Below are 20,444 nucleotides of genomic sequence, written 5' to 3' on the forward strand. Positions count from 1 at the left end.
AAAGCGCCAGCGGTGGATCAGCTTGTTACTGACTTACTCAATTTTTGAAGTTCTTTTTCTTGAGTAAATAATGCTTATTTTCTGAAATTGGTATCATTTATTTGTCTGTACATGTACATCACATATACCGACTTCCATCCGATTTAGATAATTCCTTTGTGGTGCGTAATTTTTTCTTACTTAGAGAGTGCACTTTTGATCAGATAGTGTCGACTGGACTGAGAAACATGCAACAACTGACAACCTTAGATCCAGCTGTGGTGTATGTCTCCAGGATTGTTCAGCGGGGTGATCATCGAGAGCGGTCAGGCGTCCGCCAACTGGACGGTGGAGCCGGTACCCCGAGAGAAGGCGTACCGCCTAGCGGCCGCGCTCGGCTTCCAGACCGGCAACCTCTCAGTCGCGGAGGAGGACGAACGCCTCGCTGCCTTCCTGAGGGCCGCCAGCCACGAAGACCTCACCGTCGACGACACACGTGCAATGTCTGACTTTGTGAGTCCGTTTGAGTCATCTTCCGAACCATCTGTCAATAAACTACCCAGAAAAAGTTTTTCGCCGCGCGGAGTGGCCGGGCGGTTAGACGCGCCGTGTCACGGATTGCGCTTCCTCTCCCGCCGGACGTTCGAGTCCTCCCTCGGGCATGGGTCTGTGTGTTGCTCATTAGCATCAGTTAGCTTAAGTAATGTGTAAGTCTAGGGACCGATGACCTCAGCAGATTGATTCCTTTGGCATTCACACAAATTTCATTTGAAAAAGTTTTTCGTCAACTGTACGTCTGCGAATATGTTTAGCTTTGCTCCAAGGTGAACACAGAAAGGAAAAATTAGCCGTATGAAGCAATAAAAAGCAACTTCATCGTGAAATAAAAACAAAATAGTACTCAAAATAAGTTGAGGCTACTGTGTGGCTTAGGAAAGGGTGGGACTGGAAAATTGGGCCTGCATTGTGTGGGCGTAAAGCTTTAATGTAAATCAATTTTATTAAATAATTTGAACCAATATAATAACTATAGTGCCTATACGAGAAGGGACAAACCAAAAAATAGCGCACAGCTTATCAAAAGACACTTGATGCTTAGTAGATTAAATAATGCTGTACAAAACTCCCGCCTCAGCTTTAAAAAGGGGCACGGATAAATACACGGAGTTAAGAAAGCGGTACCCGTATACACATCACCAAATACCAGTGAAGTGGCACGATGCATCATACAGCAGTAACATACCAACAAGCAAACACTTGGATACGTAATCATACATTACAATTAACAACTGCTGACACCTTAAGCTAGCTCTAGACAGACAAAAATTCGGAATTTGTTGTGGGAAATTGTGGAATACTCCCGCTGCAGACCCTATAATTTCATAAAGTTCCGATTGGGAGGTGGGGAGGTGTGGAAGGGGGTTAATACAGCCTTCAAAACGGTAATGAAGGTGCGTTCAAAGAAAATATTTGTCTTTGACTTTCGTTTTGTGGAAAACCATTGGATCACAGATGTTCATGCGGGCTTGTAGAAAATCTACGGATATCAGGTAGTGCACAAAAGCACGACGAGTCGTTGGGCGATGCGACTGTCATCGTTGCAGTAACCTGTCCGGTCTTCCATGTGTCGGGCGGTCGCATCACAGCTGCACAGCTGTAACTCCTGCAGTGCTGGAATGTGCGACATGCTCATTAGAGATGATCGACGACTCGCAATGAAATACCTCGCTGCACAACTGGACATCTCCGTTGATAGTGCTGACACACACACTGGGTTCGTCGCTGCCTGACAGAAGACCATAAAGAGCAACGGAGGAACATGTCTGCGGAGTTGCTTGCTTATTAGGGGGATGATTGTGTCATTTTTTTGTCTAACATCGTCACAGGCCATGAAACATGGATTCATCACTTCAAACCAGAAAAATGAAGTGGCGCTACACCATCTCTCTCCGATGGAAAAGTTCAAAGCCTCATCCTCATCCGGTAAAGTCATGGCAATGTACTTCCGGGACGCTGAAGTGGTTATACTGTTTGGTTTCCTCCCTCAAGGTACAACGAACAGCTCTGAGGTGTATTGTGCTACCCTAAAGATACTGCAGAAATGACTTCAGCCTGTTCGTCGCCACAAAAATATGAACGAACTTCTTCTTCTCCACGGAAGACCTTACACAAGTGTGCCACCCGATAAGAGTTCACAAAACTTTATTTGGCAACATGAAGGATGTACTCCGCGGGAAGCAGTATGTAGATGACGGGGTGGTCATCGTTGCAGCAAGATGTTGGTTCTGACGTCAACCAGTAGATTGGTATCATGTGGGCATACAAGCCCTTAGAGTAAGGTGGCGTAAGGCCATCTTATTGCACGGAGATTATGGTGAAAAATAGAGTTTTATAGCCAATCGGGAAATAATATGGTATACTGGAATCCTGAATAAAACGAATCTGGTATCAGAAAAAAGAACTGTGTTGCCTTATTTATTGATCGCGCCTCGTATGTACACACACTATATCCCTTGGGTTGTGAAGCTAAAAACCGTCTGCTGCTCCAGTTGGAACGATGCCCCATGTTGACAGTAAGGCACACAGCTGTCACATCTGCCCAGCTGCCTGATGTTCCACCACGCAACCAGCTCCGTCTCCATGCGACCGTTCTCGAGATCCAACGTGCTAACTGTTCTCACTCTCACCGCCGATTCCCACTGCCCTGCTCCATAGCGCTGCCTGTTCCTGATAACGGCCAAGTCAGTACCAGAACAAGCTCGGCTATTGTACCTTGCAGTGCCCGGGACGCACGAGAAACACAGGCCCCGCAACGAACTTGTGCCGTCACACTAGTCGGCTTGTTCACCACACTTTGCGAATGCTCGTCTCTGTGCAGGGCTCACAGGAAATCAATATTTAACTGAAAAGTTAACCACTAAAGTCTTAATTTTGTCTTGTGATGTCGAGAGCTTGCATGTATTTAAAGGTGCACTCAAGAATTATTAAAGTCGTCTGAAATAGTTACTATCTAACCACCAAAGGCAGCTGCTGGCGATTCTAAGACCTGCAGTGTTGCGTGCTGTGAAGTATGCGCTTCAACCTCTCTTTGTCGCGGACCTCATGCATTGTGATGCACCTGCTGCCCACGGTGGACTGGCGATGTTTACATGATGAAGTTCCCATTTCGATTCTGTGCGTCACAATCTGCTTCTCTCTGACGGGGTGCCGCTTCTCACTTCACCGTAGCGCTGCACTCTGCGACTAGCGGGTACCCGCACCCTCTGGTGCATCAGGAATGCACACATAGCGCAGGCGAAAGTGCAAGGTGTGCCAAGAATTCCACTGTGCTGTGGAGTTGCTGATTCATGGCCCAGTTTGGAAGGATACATCTATGAAATCTAGATCTGCTGCTGAACGACGTTCAGTACCCTTTTGCTCCAACCTGTGAACTGTAATGTACTCAGGTACTCCTTGTCACAAGTGACCGAGATGTTGCTGTCCAAGCCAAGGATGAGCAAAAACAACAGGTTGCAACCGATACCTCTGGTTTACTTCTGAATAAACCGTATCTTTCAGTATTTGTTTGGTCTCGGCTATAACAAGTGTTTTTTAACTAATAAACGGGTAAAAAACCGAAGTATGAACTAGCCATACAAGCAGTGCTAAAATTTTACGTTTTTAAATAAACATTTTTTAAGGAACGAATAATTCTTATACGTAAAATTTTGATTGCTTTATAATATTACGTTGTTGTAGAAAACGGGAAAAAGGGTTGGTATTATTTTAGTAACAATGCTGACAGCAATGTGCAACAAACACATGGCGTAAGAATTGGTACGGCATTTCTGAGACTACAATGTATCTGTTACCAAGTGGCGCGACCTATTCGCGTGTACATGCAATGTGCGAAACTTGCCCCATCTGATGTGTATGGTAATTTATCATTGTGTTCCTGGAACATCAGTTGCATTACAGAATGGCACCATCCCTAATCTGGAAGTGTTTTTACGAAGTTTGATGTCAATGAACTACAATACTTCATTTGCTTTCTCTTGAATAAATCATCCGATTTTTTCTGAAATTATAATTTCCTTCCCCCATGAACCATGGACCTTGCCGTTGGTGGGGAGGCTTGCGTGCCTCAGCGATACAGATGGCCGTACCGTAGGTGCAACCACAACGGAGGGGTATCTGTTGAGAGGCCAGACAAACATGTGGTTCCTGAAGAGGGGCAGCAGCCTTTTCAGTAGTTGCAGGGGCAACAGTCTGGATGATTGACTGATCTGGCCTTGTAACATTAACCAAAACGGCCTTGCTGTGCTGGTACTGCGAACGGCTGAAAGCAAGGGGAAACTACAGCCGTAATTTTTCCCGAGGACATGCAGCTTTACTGTATGATTAAATGATGATGGCGTCCTCTTGGGTAAAATATTCCGGAGGTAAAATAGTCCCCCATTCGGATCTCCGGGCGGGGACTACTCAAGAGGACGTCGTTATCAGGAGAAAGAAAACTGGCATTCTACGGATCGGAGCGTGGAATGTCAGATCCCTTAATCGGGCAGGTCGGTTAGAAAATTTAAAAAGGGAAATGGATAGGTTAAAGTTAGATATAGTGGGAATTAGTGAAGTTCGGTGGCAGGAGGAACAAGACTTTTGGTCAGGTGATTACAGGGTTATAAATACAAAATCAAATAGGGGTAATGCAGGAGTAGGTTTAATAATGAATAAAAAAATAGGAGTGCGGGTTAGCTACTACAAACAGCATAGTGAACGCATTATTGTGGCCAAGATAGACACAAAGCCCATGCCTACTACAGTAGTACAAGTTTATATGCCAACTAGCTCTGCAGATGATGAAGAAATTGATGAAATGTATGACGAGATAAAAGAAATTATTCAGGTAGTGAAGGGAGACGAAAATTTAATAGTCATGGGTGACTGGAATTCGTCAGTAGGAAAAGGGAGAGAAGGAAACATAGTAGGTGAATATGGATTGGGGGGAAGAAATGAAAGAGGAAGTCGCCTTGTAGAATTTTGCACAGAGCATAACTTAATCATAGCTAACACTTGGTTCAAGAATCATAAAAGAAGGTTGTATACCTGGAAGAATCCTGGAGATACTAATAGGTATCAGATAGATTATATAATGGTAAGACAGAGATTTAGGAACCAGGTTTTAAATTGTAAGACATTTCCAGGGGCAGATGTGGATTCTGACCACAATCTATTGGTTATGAACTGCAGATTGAAACTGAAGAAACTGCAAAAAGGTGGGAATTTAAGGAGATGGGACCTGGATAAACTGAAAGAACCAGAGGTTGTAGAGAGTTTCAGGAAGAGCATAAGGGAACAATTGACAGAAATGGGGGAAAGAAATACAGTAGAAGAAGAATGGGTAGCTCTGAGGGATGAAGTAGTGAAGGCAGCAGAGGATCAAGTAGGTAAAAAGACGAGGGCTAATAGAAATCCTTGGGTAACAGAAGAAATATTGAATTTAATTGATGAAAGGAGAAAATATAAAAATGCAGTAAATGAAGCAGGCAAAAGGGAATACAAACGTCTCAAAAATGAGATCGACAGAAAGTGCAAAATGGCTAAGCAGGGATGGCTAGAGGACAAATGTAAGGATGTAGAGGCTTGTCTCGCTAGGGGTAAGATAGATACTGCCTACGGGAAAATTAAAGAGACCTTTGGAGAGAAGAGAACCACTTGTATGAATATCAAGAGCTCAGATGGCAACCCAGTTCTAAGCAAAGAAGGGAAGGCAGAAAGGTGGAAGGAGTATATAGAGGGCTTATACAAGGGCGATGTACTTGAGGACAATATTATGGAAATGGAAGAGGATGTAGATGAAGATGAAATGGGAGATACTATACTGCGTGAAGAGTTTGACAGAGCACTGAAAGACCTGAGTCGAAACAAGGCCCCGGGAGTAGACAACATTCCATTAGAACTACTGATGGCCTTGGGAGAGCCAGTCATGACAAAACTCTACCATCTGGTGAGCAAGATGTATGAGACAGGCGAAATACCCACAGACTTCAAGAAGAATATAATAATTCCAATACCAAAGAAAGCAGGTGTTGACAGATGTGAAAATTACCGAACTATCAGTTTAATAAGTCACAGCTGCAAAATACTAACGCGAATTCTTTATAGACGAATGGAAAAACTGCTAGAAGCGGACCTCGGGGAAGATCAGTTTGGATTCCGTAGAAATGTTGGAACACGTGAGGCAATACTAACCTTACGACTTATCTTAGAAGAAAGATTAAGAAAAGGCAAACCTACGTTTCTAGCATTTGTAGACTTAGAGAAAGCTTTTGACAACGTTAACTGGAATACTCTCTTTCAAATTCTGAAGGTGGCAGGGGTAAAATACAGGGAGCGAAAGGCTATTTACAATTTGTACAGAAACCAGATGGCAGTTATAAGAGTCGAGGGACATGAAAGGGAAGCAGTGGTTGGGAAGGGAGTGAGACAGGGTTGTAGCCTCTCCCCGATGTTATTCAATCTGTATATTGAGCAAGCAGTAAAGGAAACAAAAGAAAAATTCGGAGTAGGTATTAAAATTCATGGAGAAGAAGTAAAAACTTTGAGGTTCGCCGATGACATTGTAATTCTGTCAGAGACAGCAAAGGCCTTGGAAGAGCAGTTGAACGGAATGGACAGTGTCTTGAAAGGAGGATATAAGATGAACATCAACAAAAGCAAAACGAGGATAATGGAATGTAGTCAAATTAAATCGGGTGATGCTGAGGGGATTAGATTAGGAAATGAGACACTTAAAGTAGTAAAGGAGTTTTGCTATTTAGGGAGTAAAATAACTGATGATGGTCGAAGTAGAGAGGATATAAAATGTAGACTGGCAATGGCAAGGAAATCGTTTCTGAAGAAGAGAAATTTGTTAACATCGAGTATAGATTTAAGTGTCAGGAAGTCGTTTCTGAAAGTATTTGTATGGAGTGTAGCCATGTATGGAAGTGAAACATGGACGATAACCAGTTTGGACAAGAAGAAAATAGAAGCTTTCGAAATGTGGTGCTACAGAAGAATGCTGAAGATAAGGTGGGTAGATCACGTAACTAATGAGGAGGTATTGAATAGGATTGGGGAGAAGAGAAGTTTGTGGCACAACTTGACTAGAAGAAGGGATCGGTTGGTAGGACATGTTTTGAGGCATCAAAGGATCACAAATTTAGCATTGGAGGGCAGCGTGGAGGGTAAAAATCGTAGAGGGAGACCAAGAGATCAATACACTAAGCAGATTCAGAAGGATGTAGGTTGCAGTAGGTACTGGGAGATGAAGAAGCTTGCACAGGATAGAGTAGCATGCAGAGCTGCATCAAACCAGTCTCAGGACTGAAGACTACAACAACAACAACATCATAATTTCTTTGTCTGTACATGTACATCACACGTACTGATTCTCATCCCGTTCGGATAATTTTTTCGTAGTGTGTGGATTTTTTATTAGAGCGTATTTTTGTATTATTAACATGAGTACTATCATTTTAATTGAACGGTCTGAAATTACATTATTCTTGCAATTAAGTCAAAACCGTTCAAGTTATTCACAAGAAATCTTTTTTGTTAACGTACCGACAATGTCAGGTTTTTGACCAAAAAATAAAAATGACTGAGAAAAATACAATTGGAAATTAACAGAAATGATTAGGAGGAAACAAAATTAATCTTTAAAAAATCACAGTTTTATTCTGTCCAGCTCGTCAATGCTAAATCTCCGATTTTCTAGAATAATGTTATATTCCAGAAGGTCACAAGTGGAACCGTGTAGCTAGCAATACATTGTGCGTAGGCGCGTTAGATCGCGCCGGACCTAGTTCAGGTACGGGCTGCGCCCTGTTACAGGAGCTGCGCCGCTTCAGCCCCGTGGCGTGGCAGCCGGTGGTGGAGCCGCCGTCAGAGGGCTCCGTGGTCGTCGAGCCGCCGGTCGACATCCTGCGGGAGGGCCGGTACAACCGCGTGCCGGTCATGACCGGCGTCACCTCTGCAGACGGCTCCGTTTTCGTCAACAGTAAGAAACCTCCTCCACCATCGACGTGCTTTATATGAGGAACAATAACGAATAAAACCTTTTTCTTATTGGTCAAATGTTTAAGTACAACGAAAAGAAGACTCCCTAGAAATTAAACAATGTATTTTTGTCCGAAGAGTGGAAATGAACAAGTAGGATATCAAATTGATGACTGTGAAATCTTATTTTTGAAAGAAAAAAATGTTCGAAAGTGTTCTGGACAATTAAGAAATACTTAATAATCTGAAGGAACATTTTTCTCTGAATTTTTATAGGAATACGAAGTGTGGGAAACGGACAACTAGGGTATCAAACAGACCAGCGTTAGGTCTAGCTTTGCAAAAACGGTTGAATTCCTTAAAAATAAATAGGGTCATTAAGAAAAATTTAATTAGTTGATTGAGAGAAAATTGGAATATATCACGAACAGCTGCTGAAATGTCAGAAAGTTTGTCTCTTCAAGGCCTACCGGCCGGAGTGGCCGAGGGGTACTAGGTGCTTCAGTCTGGAACCGCGCGACCGCTGCGGTCGCAGGTTCGCATCCTGCCTCGAGCATGGCTGTGTGTGATGTCCTTAGGTTAGTTAGGTTTAATTAGTTCTACGTTCTAGGGGACTGATGACCTCAGATGTTAAGTCCCATAGTGCTCAGAGCCATTTGAACCATTTGAACCCTCAAGGCCAAGTAGCTACACTCCTGGAAATTGAAATAAGAACACCGTGAATTCATTGTCCCAGGAAGGGGAAACTTTATTGACACATTCCTGGGGTCAGATACATCACATGATCACACTGACAGAACCACAGGCACATAGACACAGGCAACAGAGCATGCACAATGTCGGCACTAGTACAGTGTATATCCACCTTTCGCAGCAATGCAGGCTGCTATTCTCCCATGGAGACGATCGTAGAGATGCTGGATGTAGTCCTGTGGAACGGCTTGCCATGCCATTTCCACATGGCGCCTCAGTTGGACCAGCGTTCGTGCTGGACGTGCAGACCGCGTGAGACGACGCTTCATCCAGTCCCAAACATGCTCAATGGGGGACAGATCCGGAGATCTTGCTGGCCAGGGTAGTTGACTTACACCTTCTAGAGCACGTTGGGTGGCACGGGATACATGCGGACGTGCATTGTCCTGTTGGAACAGCAAGTTCCCTTGCCGGTCTAGGAATGGTAGAACGATGGGTTCGATGACGGTTTGGATGTACCGTGCACTATTCAGTGTCCCCTCGACGATCACCAGTGGTGTACGGCCAGTGTAGGAGATCGCTCCCCACACCATGATGCCGGGTGTTGGCCCTGTGTGCCTCGGTCGTATGCAGTCCTGATTGTGGCGCTCACCTGCACGGCGCCAAACACGCATACGACCATCATTGGCACCAAGGCAGAAGACGACACGTCTCCATTCGTCCCTCCATTCACGCCTGTCGCGACACCACTGGAGGTGGGCTGCACGATGTTGGGGCGTGAGCGGAAGACGGCCTAACGGTGTGCGGGACCGTAGCCCAGCTTCATGGAGACGGTTGCGAATGGTCCTCGCCGATACCCCAGGAGCAACAGTGTCCCTAATTTGCTGGGAAGTGGCGGTGCGGTCCCCTACGGCACTGCGTAGGATCCTACGGTCTTGGCGTGCATCCGTGCGTCGCTGCGGTCCGGTCCCAGGTCGACGGGCACGTGCACCTTCCGCCGACCACTGGCGACAACATCGATGTACTGTGGAGACCTCACGCCCCACGTGTTGAGCAATTCGGCGGTACGTCCACCCGGCCTCCCGCATGCCCACTATACGCCCTCGCTCAAAGTCAGTCAACTGCACATACGGTTCACGTCCACGCTGTCGCGGCATGCTACCAGTGCCAAAGACTGCGATGGAGCTCCGTATGCCACGGCAAACTGCAAACTGGCTGACACTGACAGCGGCGGTGCACAAATGCTGCGCAGCTAGCGCCATTCGACGGCCAACACCGCGGTTCCTGGTGTGTCCGCTGTGCCGTGCGTGTGATCATTGCTTGTACAGCCCTCTCGCAGTGTCCGGAGCAAATATGGTGGGTCTGACACACCGGTATCAATGTGTTCTTTTTTCCATTTCCAGGAGTGTATTATTTCACGTTGAAAAAATAAAATAAATATCGAATTACAGCATAGATTAACTCTCTTAACAATGATAGAATTTCGATAGATGTTTAAATATGTTTTATAATTTCTCACCAAAACTTAAAAACAGAATGAATAATAAACGCTCAAATGTTTTGTGAAATGGTATTTCTAAAAGTAGGGAAAAAATAGATTAAGGAAACATCTGAAGCGCCTCATTCGCTAAACTAGATTTCGAGCATCACTCAAAGATGCGACTAATGTTTGTGTAATTTATTTTATTTGTTGGTTTTGGACTTATCTTTTACAAAATATTCGAGCTACTTTTTTAAAAAAAATTATTTTATTTCATTTGCTACAAACGCCAGAAGAATATCAACTCATGTCATAATCACAATAAATATATAACTTTTGTCATACAGAGACATAATTTCGACTACTTTATTATTTATGAGAGAGTGTTTTGCAAGATAGAGGCACTGGTTCCATTTTATGCAGTTAGTTTTAGTTCTGCTATTGGAGCGCTGCTATCGACAAGTTTGTGATGATGAAATGTATAAGTCATCTGACCAGTCATCCGTAACGGAAACCATTCAATACCCCAGCAGTTCTGTCCTTGTAACACCCACTGGTCCATTGCGCTTCGAATCAAGTTTCTTGTTGTCCACTTTTAACGAAAAGATTTCTTGGTCTCACCTGTTGAACTGTTCAGGCAGATTGCTGTTGAACTTTCTCCAACGCGTACTACGATGACCTCTTTTAATCTTGGGAAGTTCTATGCGGCAGTGTCAGCAAGTTAAAATGCATCTACATCTATACATACACTCCGTAAGCCACGACACCCTGCATGAGGGAGGGTACCAAGTACTGATACCACGCATTCCATTTCCCGTATCATCTCAAATGTAGTTTTTCAACCACGTTTCACTGGTTTCAATATAGTAAATAGTGTAATTTTTTTTTTTTTTTTTGTCATCAGTCTACTGACTGGTTTGATGCGGCCCGCCACGAATTCCTTTCCTGTGCTAACCTCTTCATCTCAGAGTAGCACTTGCAACCTACGTCCTCAATTATTTGCTTGACGTATTCCGATCTCTGTCTTCTTCTACAGTTTTTGCCCTCTACAGCTCCCTCTAGTACCATGGAAGTCATTCCCTCATGTCTTAGCAGATGTCCTATCATCCTGTCCCTTCTCCTTATCAGTGTTTTCGACATATTCCTTTCCTCTCCGATTCTGCGTAGAACCTCATCATTCCTTACCTTATCAGTCCACCACATTTTCAACATTCGTCTATAGCACCACATCTCAAATGCTTCGATTCTCTTCTGTTCCGGTTTTCCCACAGTCCATGTTTCACTACCATACAATGCTGTACTCCAGACGTACATCCTCAGAAATTTCTTTCTCAAATTAAGGCCGGTATTTGATATTAGTAGACTTCTCTTGGCCAGAAATGCCTTTTTTGCCATAGCGAGTCTGCTTTTGATTTCCTCCTTCCTCCGTCCGTCATTGGTTATTTTACTGCCTAGGTAGCAGAATTCCATAACTTCATTGACTTCGTGACCATCAATTCTGATGTTAAGTTTCTCGCTGTTCTCATTTCTACTACTTCTCATTACCTTCGTCTTTCTCCGATTTACTCTCAAACCATACTGTGTACTCATTAGACTGTTCATTCCGTTCAGCAGATCATTTAATTCTTCTTCACTTTCCCTCAGGATAGCAATGTCATCAGCGAACCGTATCATTGATATCCTTTCACCTTGTATTTTAATTCCACTCCTGAACCTTTCTTTTATATCCATCATTGCTTCCTCGATGTACCGATTGAAGAGTAGGGGCGAAAGGCTACAGCCTTGTCTTACACCCTTCTTAATACGAGCACTTCGTTCTTGGTCGTCCACTCTTATTATTCCCTCTTGGTTGTTGTAAATATTTTATATGACCCGTCTCTCCCTATAGCTTACCCCTACTTTTTTCAGAATCTCGAACAGCTTGCACCATTTTATATTGTCGAACGCTTTTTCCAGGTCGACAAATCCTATGAAAGTGTCTTGATTTTTCTTTGGTCTTGCTTCCATTATTAGCCGTAACGTCAGAATTGCCTCTCTCGTCCCTTTACTTTTCCTAAAGCCAAACTGATCGTCACCTAGCGCATTCTCAATTTTCTTTTCCATTCTTCTGTATATTATTGTTGTAAGCAGCTTCGATGCATGAGCTGTTAAGCTGATTGTGCGATAATTCTCGCACTTGTCAGCTCTTCCCGTCTTCGGAATTTTGTGGATGATACTTTTCCGAAAGTCGTTTTGTTGCCACTTCCTCCAATGATTTTATAAAGTCTGATGGAATGTTATCTATCCCTTCTGCCTTGTTTGACCGTAAGTCCTCCAAAGCTCTTTTAAATTCAAATACTGAATCCTCTATCTCTTCTAAATCGACTCCTGTTTCTTCTTCTATCACATCAGACAAATCTTCACCCTCATAGAGGCTTTCAATGTATTCTTTCCGCCTATCTGCTCTCTCCTCTGCATTTAACAGTGGAATTCCCGTTGCACTCTTAATGTTACCACCGTTGCTTTTAATATCACCAAAGGTTGTTTTGACTTTCCTGTATGCTGAGTCTGTCCTTCCGACAATCATATCTTTTCCGATGTCTTCACATTTTTCCTGCAGCCATTTCGTCTTAGCTTCCCTGCACTTCCTATTTATTTCATTCCTCAGCGACTTGTATTTCTGTATTCCTGATTTTCCCGGAACATGTTCGTACTTCCTCCTATCATCAATCAACTGAAGTATTTCTTCTGTTACCCATGGTTTCTTCGCAGCTACCTTCTTTGTACCTATGTTTTCCTTCCCAACTTCTGTGACGGCCCTTTTTAGAGATGTCCATTCCTCTTCAACTGTACTGCCTACTGCGCTATTCTTATTGCTGTACCTATAGCGTTAGAGAACTTCAAACGTATCTCGTCATTCTTTAGTACTTCCGTATCCCACTTCTTTGCGTATTGATTCTTCCTGACTGATGTCTTGAACTTCAGCCTACTCTTCATCACTACAATATTGTGATCTGAGTCTATATCTGCTCCTGGGTACGCCTTACAATCCAGTATCTGATTTCGGAATCTCTGTCTGACCATGATGTAATCTAATTGAAATCTTCCCGTATCTCCCGGCCTTTTCCAAGTATACCTCCTCCTCTTGTGATTCTTGAACAGGGTATTCGCTATTACTAGCTGAAACTTGTTACAGAACTCAATTAGTCTTTCTCCTCTTTCATTCCTTTTCCCAAGCCCATATTCTCCTGTAACCTTTTCTTCTACTCCTTCCCCTACAACTGCATTCCAGTCGCCCATGACTATTAGATTTTCGTCCCCCTTAACATACTGCATTACCCTTTCAATATCCTCATACACTTTCTCTATCTGTTCATCTTCAGCTTGCGATGTCGGCGTGTATACCTGAACTAACGTTGTCGGTGTTGCTCTGCTGTCGATTCTGATTAGAACAACCCGGTCACTGAACCGTTCACAGTAACACACCCTCTGCCCTACCTTCCTATTCATAACGAATCCTACACCTGTTATACCATTTTCTGCTGCTGTTGATATTACCCGATACTCATCTGACCAGAAATCCTTGTCTTCCTTCCAATTCACTTCACTGACCCCTACTATATCTAGATTGAGCCTTTGCATTTCCCTTGTCAGATTTTCTAGTTTCCCTACCACGTTCAAGCTTCTGACATTCCACGCCCCGACTCGTAGAAAGTTATCCTTTCGTTGATTATTCAGTCTTTTTCTCATGGTAACCTCCCCCTTGGCAGTCCCCTCCCGGAGATCCGAATGGGGGACTATTCCGGAATCTTTTGCCAATGGAGAGATCATCATGACACTTCTTGAAAGACAGTCCACATGACCTGTGGATACACGTTACGTGTCTTTAATGCAGTGGTTTCCATTGCCTTCTGCATCCTCATGTCGTTGATCATTGCTGATTCTTTCGCCTTTAGGGGCAATTTCCCACCTCTAGGACAAGAGAGTGCCCTGAACCTCTATCCGCTCCTCCGCCCTCTTTGACAAGGCCGTTGGCAGAATGAGGCTGACTTCTTATGCCGGAAGTCTTCGGCCACAAATGCTGTTTATTTGTCAAAATTTAGGCAGTGGCGGGGATCGAACCCGGGACCGAAGACGTTTTGATTATCAATCAAAGACGCTACCCCTAGACCACGGGTTCATGGTGTAGTATTAACCCTAAATATATTGTTTTCAAAATGAAAAGATCGCATGGCATTTATTGGCCGGGAAATCCCCTTCAGGGTTCGGCCGCTGTATTGCAAGTCTTTTTAGATGACACCACTTCGGCGACTAGCGTGTAAATGATGATGAAGGACGCACAACACCCAGTCTCCTGCTGAGAATCGAACCCGGTCGCCCCCCCCCCCTTTCTTTAATTTTTTAAACTTTTATTAATTTTTTTATTTTATTCCGCTCCTGGACAGGAAAGAGAAACTAAAAAAATTCTGCTTGCCACCGCCGCTTGTGTTCTAACAAAAAAAAAGTACTTCTTCAGGCGTTGGCGCCTATTTACGCCTATCCCAAAACAACTAACCTATTACAAGATGGGTGTAGGAAAGAAAGAAAGTAGGGGGGAAGAACATAGAAAGTAGCGATAAAAATGAAAGAAGTTGCGAACGGGATTTTGAGTTTTTTATTTTATTTTATTGCATATTTTAGTTTTTTTGCGTTTCTTGTATGTATATTTTTATTTTCTGTTATTTATTTATTTTTTTGTTTTATGTTTTCTATTTTTTAAATCTTTTGTATTGTAGTAGTATATACACCAGAATTCCAGGAGTCGCTAGCGCCTTCCGATTGACATACGTGCAAACGTGTCTTCTCGAAATTTTAGGGGAGATTCCGTTTGTACTGCGTTCACAACATCATGTCGGCAAAAAAGCATCTAATCGCTTGGACGTTCCAGCTGGAACACGGGTCATGAAAGGCGCACTGTAGAAAACTGGAAAAGAACTGCTTGTACCTGCGGTTGCGAAAAAGTGCACAGCGTTGATCGTTAAGGTACGTCCAATAACCTAGTTCTGATTTCTCATCGGGGCCAAAAAGGTAGCGGACCGTATGACCGCGTATCCAATTCACGGCGTTGGTTTTTGTTGTGTGGCAATGAATCACATCCGGGGACACTGGTGCCACATGGGGGATGTGTGAGGCGTGGTAAACATTCACGTGTTGTGCACGCCGTATAATGTCGAGGGCTCCAAGCCGATGGCCCACAACGCCAGCCCTGATCGTTTGGAGGAGACGTCGACCGGTGGTTGTCGCTGAACGACGGCGGTCATTCATAAAATCAGTGCCCAAACAGCAGAAGATGGTGGCCACTCTTAGAGGAGCAACATATCTCTGAGGTAGACCCTCACCAATGAGCAGAACCTTCGATTTGGAAATGTTAAAAGAGCTCCCCGTTGTCTCCCCATATGCCGCCACCCAAGTCAGAGCCGCGTGAATATCGTCTTCATTCCAGAGGTAGAAGACTAGATCGTCAGCATAGGCTGTACAACAAAAGCGATGCCCATGCAATGTCAGGCCCACCAGGCGTTGGTGAAGCCCCTGGAGAAGGCTCTCTAATGTCAAAGCGTACAGTATCGTGGAAAGTGGGCAGCCCTGTCGGACAGAGCGCTCGATCGCTAGAGGATCGGTGAGGCGACCATTCCAGAGTATTCTCGAAGTCACGCCTCTCAAGAGACGCATTACCACGGTTACTATATGAGCCGGAAAACTCATGTGTTGGAGGACCGATTTCAGAAATGTATGGTCGACACGGTCGAATGCTTGACTGAAGTCAAGCGATTTTATTGCGCCAGATAAATGTTGCTAGTGCGCGAGCGAGATCATGTCTCTGTAACGGCAAAGGGCCGTATTGATGTTGTCGTCATCACCCAGCAAAGTCTGATCAAGGGAGTGACATCTTGCTGCCTTCTTGAGTCGTGAGGCCAACAAACGGGTAAAAAATTTTCACGTCACTCTTGAGTAGAGCCGATAATCACAGATCCGTGATCGGCCATGTGGCTTGGGGACCAGGATGATGATCCCATCAAGGAATGTGGCTGGGATCGTCGTTGTGGGTGACATCAGTTCACGACAGATGGACGTCCAGGCAGGTACCAATAAATAGGGGAAGGCCGTCAGGTCCAGGGGACTTGTTGGCATCTCCCACCTTGATTGCATCTAGAACTTCATCGGAGGTCACTTCTTCCTGAAGTTCTTGAGCCAGATCCTATGGCATGGTGTTGATAGTCAGTGCTACTACCTCCTCAATTAAGGTCGGGGGATGTGGGACGGCAGCGTCATTCGGCGGAAATGAGAATAGAAAGCATGACCAACGGCGCATTGCATAGTGTATCGTCGTCCTTCCGAATCGGTGACGTCGTGGATAAGAGCTTGACGACGATATCGGCGGTCAGTGAGGAGGTGGTACATCGATGGCGTTTCGTGAGGCATATGGTCATGGGTGCTGGAGCTAATAAGGATCCCATCCAAGCGTCGTCGCATGAGTGAAGCGATATGCGCTTTAGCGCGATGCACTAGCGTCTGACAGACAGGAGACAATGCCATCGAAGTGCAGTCACGAAGCACCACATAATGAAAGTCCATGGCGCTCGCTTACCAGTCTTTGAAGTCTTTGGCATATCCCATCAGCATCCTGCGTAGAGCTGGTTTCGCTCAGCATATCCAGCTGGTTAAGGTGGATATGTATGTGGGGCGACGCTGACGACAGAGGGCCCACGCATCCTCAACGATCCGTCGACAATCAGGGACAGTCAGGTGGGAAACGTTTAATTTCCACAAGCCGCAGCTGTGCCAGACCTGTTGCCGGGCGAGGACGACATCGCAGATGTAAGCGTCGTGGTCAGAGAAAGCTAGCGGCAGCAAGGGAACTTGTGAGGTATATACGATCGAGGCGATTGGTTGAATGCGCCGTATAGTATGTGTAGCCTGCACGGGTGCCATGCACCTTTGTCCATGTGTCAACAAGTTGAAGTGGTTCAAATGACTCTGAGCACTATGGAACTTAACTTCTGAGGTCATCATTCCCCTGGAACTTAGAACTACTTAAACCTAACTAACCTAAGGACATCACACACATCCATGCCCGAGGCAGAATTCGAACCTGCGGTCGTAGTATACACATACCGTAGTGGTCTCGCGGTTCCAGACTGTAGCGCCTAGAACGGCTCGGCCACCCGGACGGCACTAGTTGAAGTCTGTCGATGATGACGGAGAGGGCCGCACACGGGGAATGATGTGGAAGTTGGTCATCAGGCCCTCGAGTGGAGTTTAAATTGCCACCGAGGACCATTTCATCCAGGAGACTCTCAAAAAGCGGCGTTACTTCGTCACCAAAGAAGGTGTGTCGATCACGACGTCGACTGAAGCCCGACGGCACATATACATTTAGGATGAGGACGCCGAGCAGCACGGGAGCCATACCTCTAGCACTAGGAAGGTACACTACATCTTCAGTAGGGAGTCCAGAACGGAGGAGAATCGCGACTCCACTACCGTTGACGGAAGCATGGGAGATATGTGCCACGTAGCCAGTGGGGGCATGGAAATCAGCGATGATCGCTTCTTGGAGTAGGAAATGTCGACATCAGTAGCATAAATGGCCTCTCGGAACATTGCCAGTGCATGGGGAGCCCGAATGGTGGCCAGATTCCTCTTCGCGATGCGGTAGTGTTGTGGGCGTGCTCCCACCATTGGCACAGATGTTCCGGTAGAAATGTCTGGCTGGCGTGTAACGTCCGATGCAGTCACTGTAGCTGCAATCACTGGGTGGAAGGAGGGTCAGGCACCTCCATGGGACACTGAATGACGGGAGGGCCACCATCGCGATCTGCTCCATTGTCGACATCATCAGCCCAGGAGACTGAAATAGGTGGCAAGCGACTGTCGCACTCCTCGAGGACGAATTGTGGTGACACTGCTGTAGTGGGGTCCAGGGAGGCTCTCTCCCTGGAATCCATCGTAATCGTGTGAGATCGTTCCTCAAATGGGGTATCATGAGCGGCCACTCCTGTCGTCGGGGCGCTCGAAGGGAGATCACTGTATTGTATCAGCTCCACTGCTTGTGATGCCACATGAAGAAATGTGTAGTTAGATGGCATTTGACTTCTCTTCTTCCGGTTTCTGGACGACCGATGCTTTCGGAGGTGCTGTTCTGTATGAGAATGTGGACGTTCAGTGCCCGAGGTCGCGCCTGTCTGAAGAAAAGCTGAGGTAGGTACCGCACTTGCATCGATGTCCATCGTGCTCTGGAGAGTTGGTGGTGTCGTAGCCGTCAGAGGAGATTGTGCCGGTGAGGCGGTGGCAGCAGCGTCACTTCCAGTGGGGAGTGCAGGGCAGAGAACAGGCACTACCAGAAGTGACGCATCGGGGCTGCGTACGGCTGTGGCGTAGCTGTCTGGTAAAGAAGTGACCGTCGCTTTGGGAGCTGAGTCACTGGTCGGAACATGGAGCAAACGTCGGTGGAGACAGTCTGACCGAACGTGCCCCTCTTGTCCGCAACCGGCACACGTCCGTGGTTGGCCAACATATATAACGATGGCTCGCACGCCACCTATTAGCGGATAAGATGGTACATGTTTGGAGAGTTCTATTTTGATTTGGCGGACACCATTCAACACGTGGTATGTCGTAAATATCTGCCATTTTTCCGCGATGTGCCCCACAACATTGGCCTAGGGTCGGAAAGCTTCGACGACCACGTCTTGTGGCACTTCGAAAGGGAGCACGAAGACCCGAATTGTTCGAAGACCGAAATGAACCTGATCTACAGTTACCTCTCCAACATGCCCCAGAATACTTGAACTTGAGTCCGTGTGCGTGTTATCGAACTACCTCAGCACATGCTGTCTCCGTCGTCACCTTAATATAGACGATACTGCCAGTGATAGAGAAGTGAATACCTATCAGTTCCTGGAGGTCCAGACGTAGGTCTTCGTGAATAAATTGTTCAATTTCATAAGCGCGTGGTCGCACATGTTCGGCTTGGAATGTTACTTTTAGTTTTGCTCGGCGAAAACAGTGCACCATGAGGTGCAGTAGTAACGGACACTCCACAACAGGAAATACCGCAACGCGGAAGTGAACAACTGCGGTGCGCTGTCCGGCGTGGGGAGTCGATCCTCATGTGACAACTGCCGAAAGCCGACTCTTGCGTGGTAATCGGTGACGCTACCGCTGCGCTACGGAGGCGAACATTTTATGTTCATCTCCTGAAGGATGGATCTACCTATCGGAAATATGGTAGAACATGTGTTTAGCAGTCGGTATTGAGTTAGAAGCAACGTTTCTTAATCTTAGTGGTGCTGTAAGAAAAATTTATCCAAAAGTGTTTTCTTACAAGAACAATCATGCTGCTATGTTACGAAGAAAGAACTAATTTGCATTCATTCAGGTTACCAAGTTATCTGAATGTCAGATGAACCAGAAGTGGTACCTGCAATGCTGCTGGCACATGGGTGGTATTTACAGTAGGATCATTAACATTTTTACTAAAGATATCCGGTATATTTTCGCGGAAAACATATTGTTCGCTATACGTAGCAACTTTGGATGTTATGCGAATTGAGATAATTATTGTTTGATTCAGTTCTCCACAACGAAATACTTGCCTCAATAGCATGCTTGAAAACAATTGCGGTTTTATATTCATGTTACACTTGCTGTTTAATGTAGGACATTTCAAGTTATTGCTAACTTTGGTCGATGGATAAGAAAAGTTTTGTAAGGTCGGAGTGAGAAATGGATAGCATCAGTAGATAAATGACAGTTGTGGTACAAACTCTATGACCGCCTTTTGTATCTCGCATGTTAAACTTCTCAGATTTCTCGGAGAAAATTCTAACTGCAGTATCACATGACCTTAAAACTCGAAATTCCGACTTGTATCCCACCAGAAATGGCACAAGATGTAGTTAAAATGCGAATTACATACTGGATATTTGGTATTGCCACGTTCGATATACACTCCTGGAAATGGAAAAAAGAACACATTGACACCGGTGTGTCAGACCCACCATACTTGCTCCGGACACTGCGAGAAGGCTGTACAAGCAATGATCACACGCACGGCACAGCGGACACACCAGGAACCGCGGTGTTGGCCGTCGAATGGCGCTAGCTGCGCAGCATTTGTGCACCGCCGCCGTCAGTGTCAGCCAGTTTGCCGTGGCATACGGAGCTCCATCGCAGTCTTTAACACTGGTAGCATGCCGCGACAGCGTGGACGTGAACCGTATGTGCAGTTGACGGACTTTGAGCGAGGGCGTAT

General features: G+C 45.4%; 1 protein-coding gene across 1 annotated transcript in view; it reads left to right on the top strand.

Annotated features, from left to right (window-relative positions):
* The window catches only part of LOC124805331 (venom carboxylesterase-6-like), a 140,096-nt gene that overhangs the window by 96,544 nt on the left and 23,108 nt on the right, over window positions 1-20,444 (top strand). Inside the window, exons 5-6 of the mRNA XM_047265852.1 lie at window positions 275-492; window positions 7,834-7,999. Coding sequence (XP_047121808.1) covers window positions 275-492; window positions 7,834-7,999 — 384 coding nt within the window. The remainder of the gene's footprint in view (window positions 1-274; window positions 493-7,833; window positions 8,000-20,444) is intronic.

This window comes from Schistocerca piceifrons, chromosome 7 (genome assembly GCF_021461385.2).
Source record: "Schistocerca piceifrons isolate TAMUIC-IGC-003096 chromosome 7, iqSchPice1.1, whole genome shotgun sequence".
Classification (NCBI taxonomy): Eukaryota; Metazoa; Arthropoda; class Insecta; order Orthoptera; family Acrididae; genus Schistocerca; species Schistocerca piceifrons.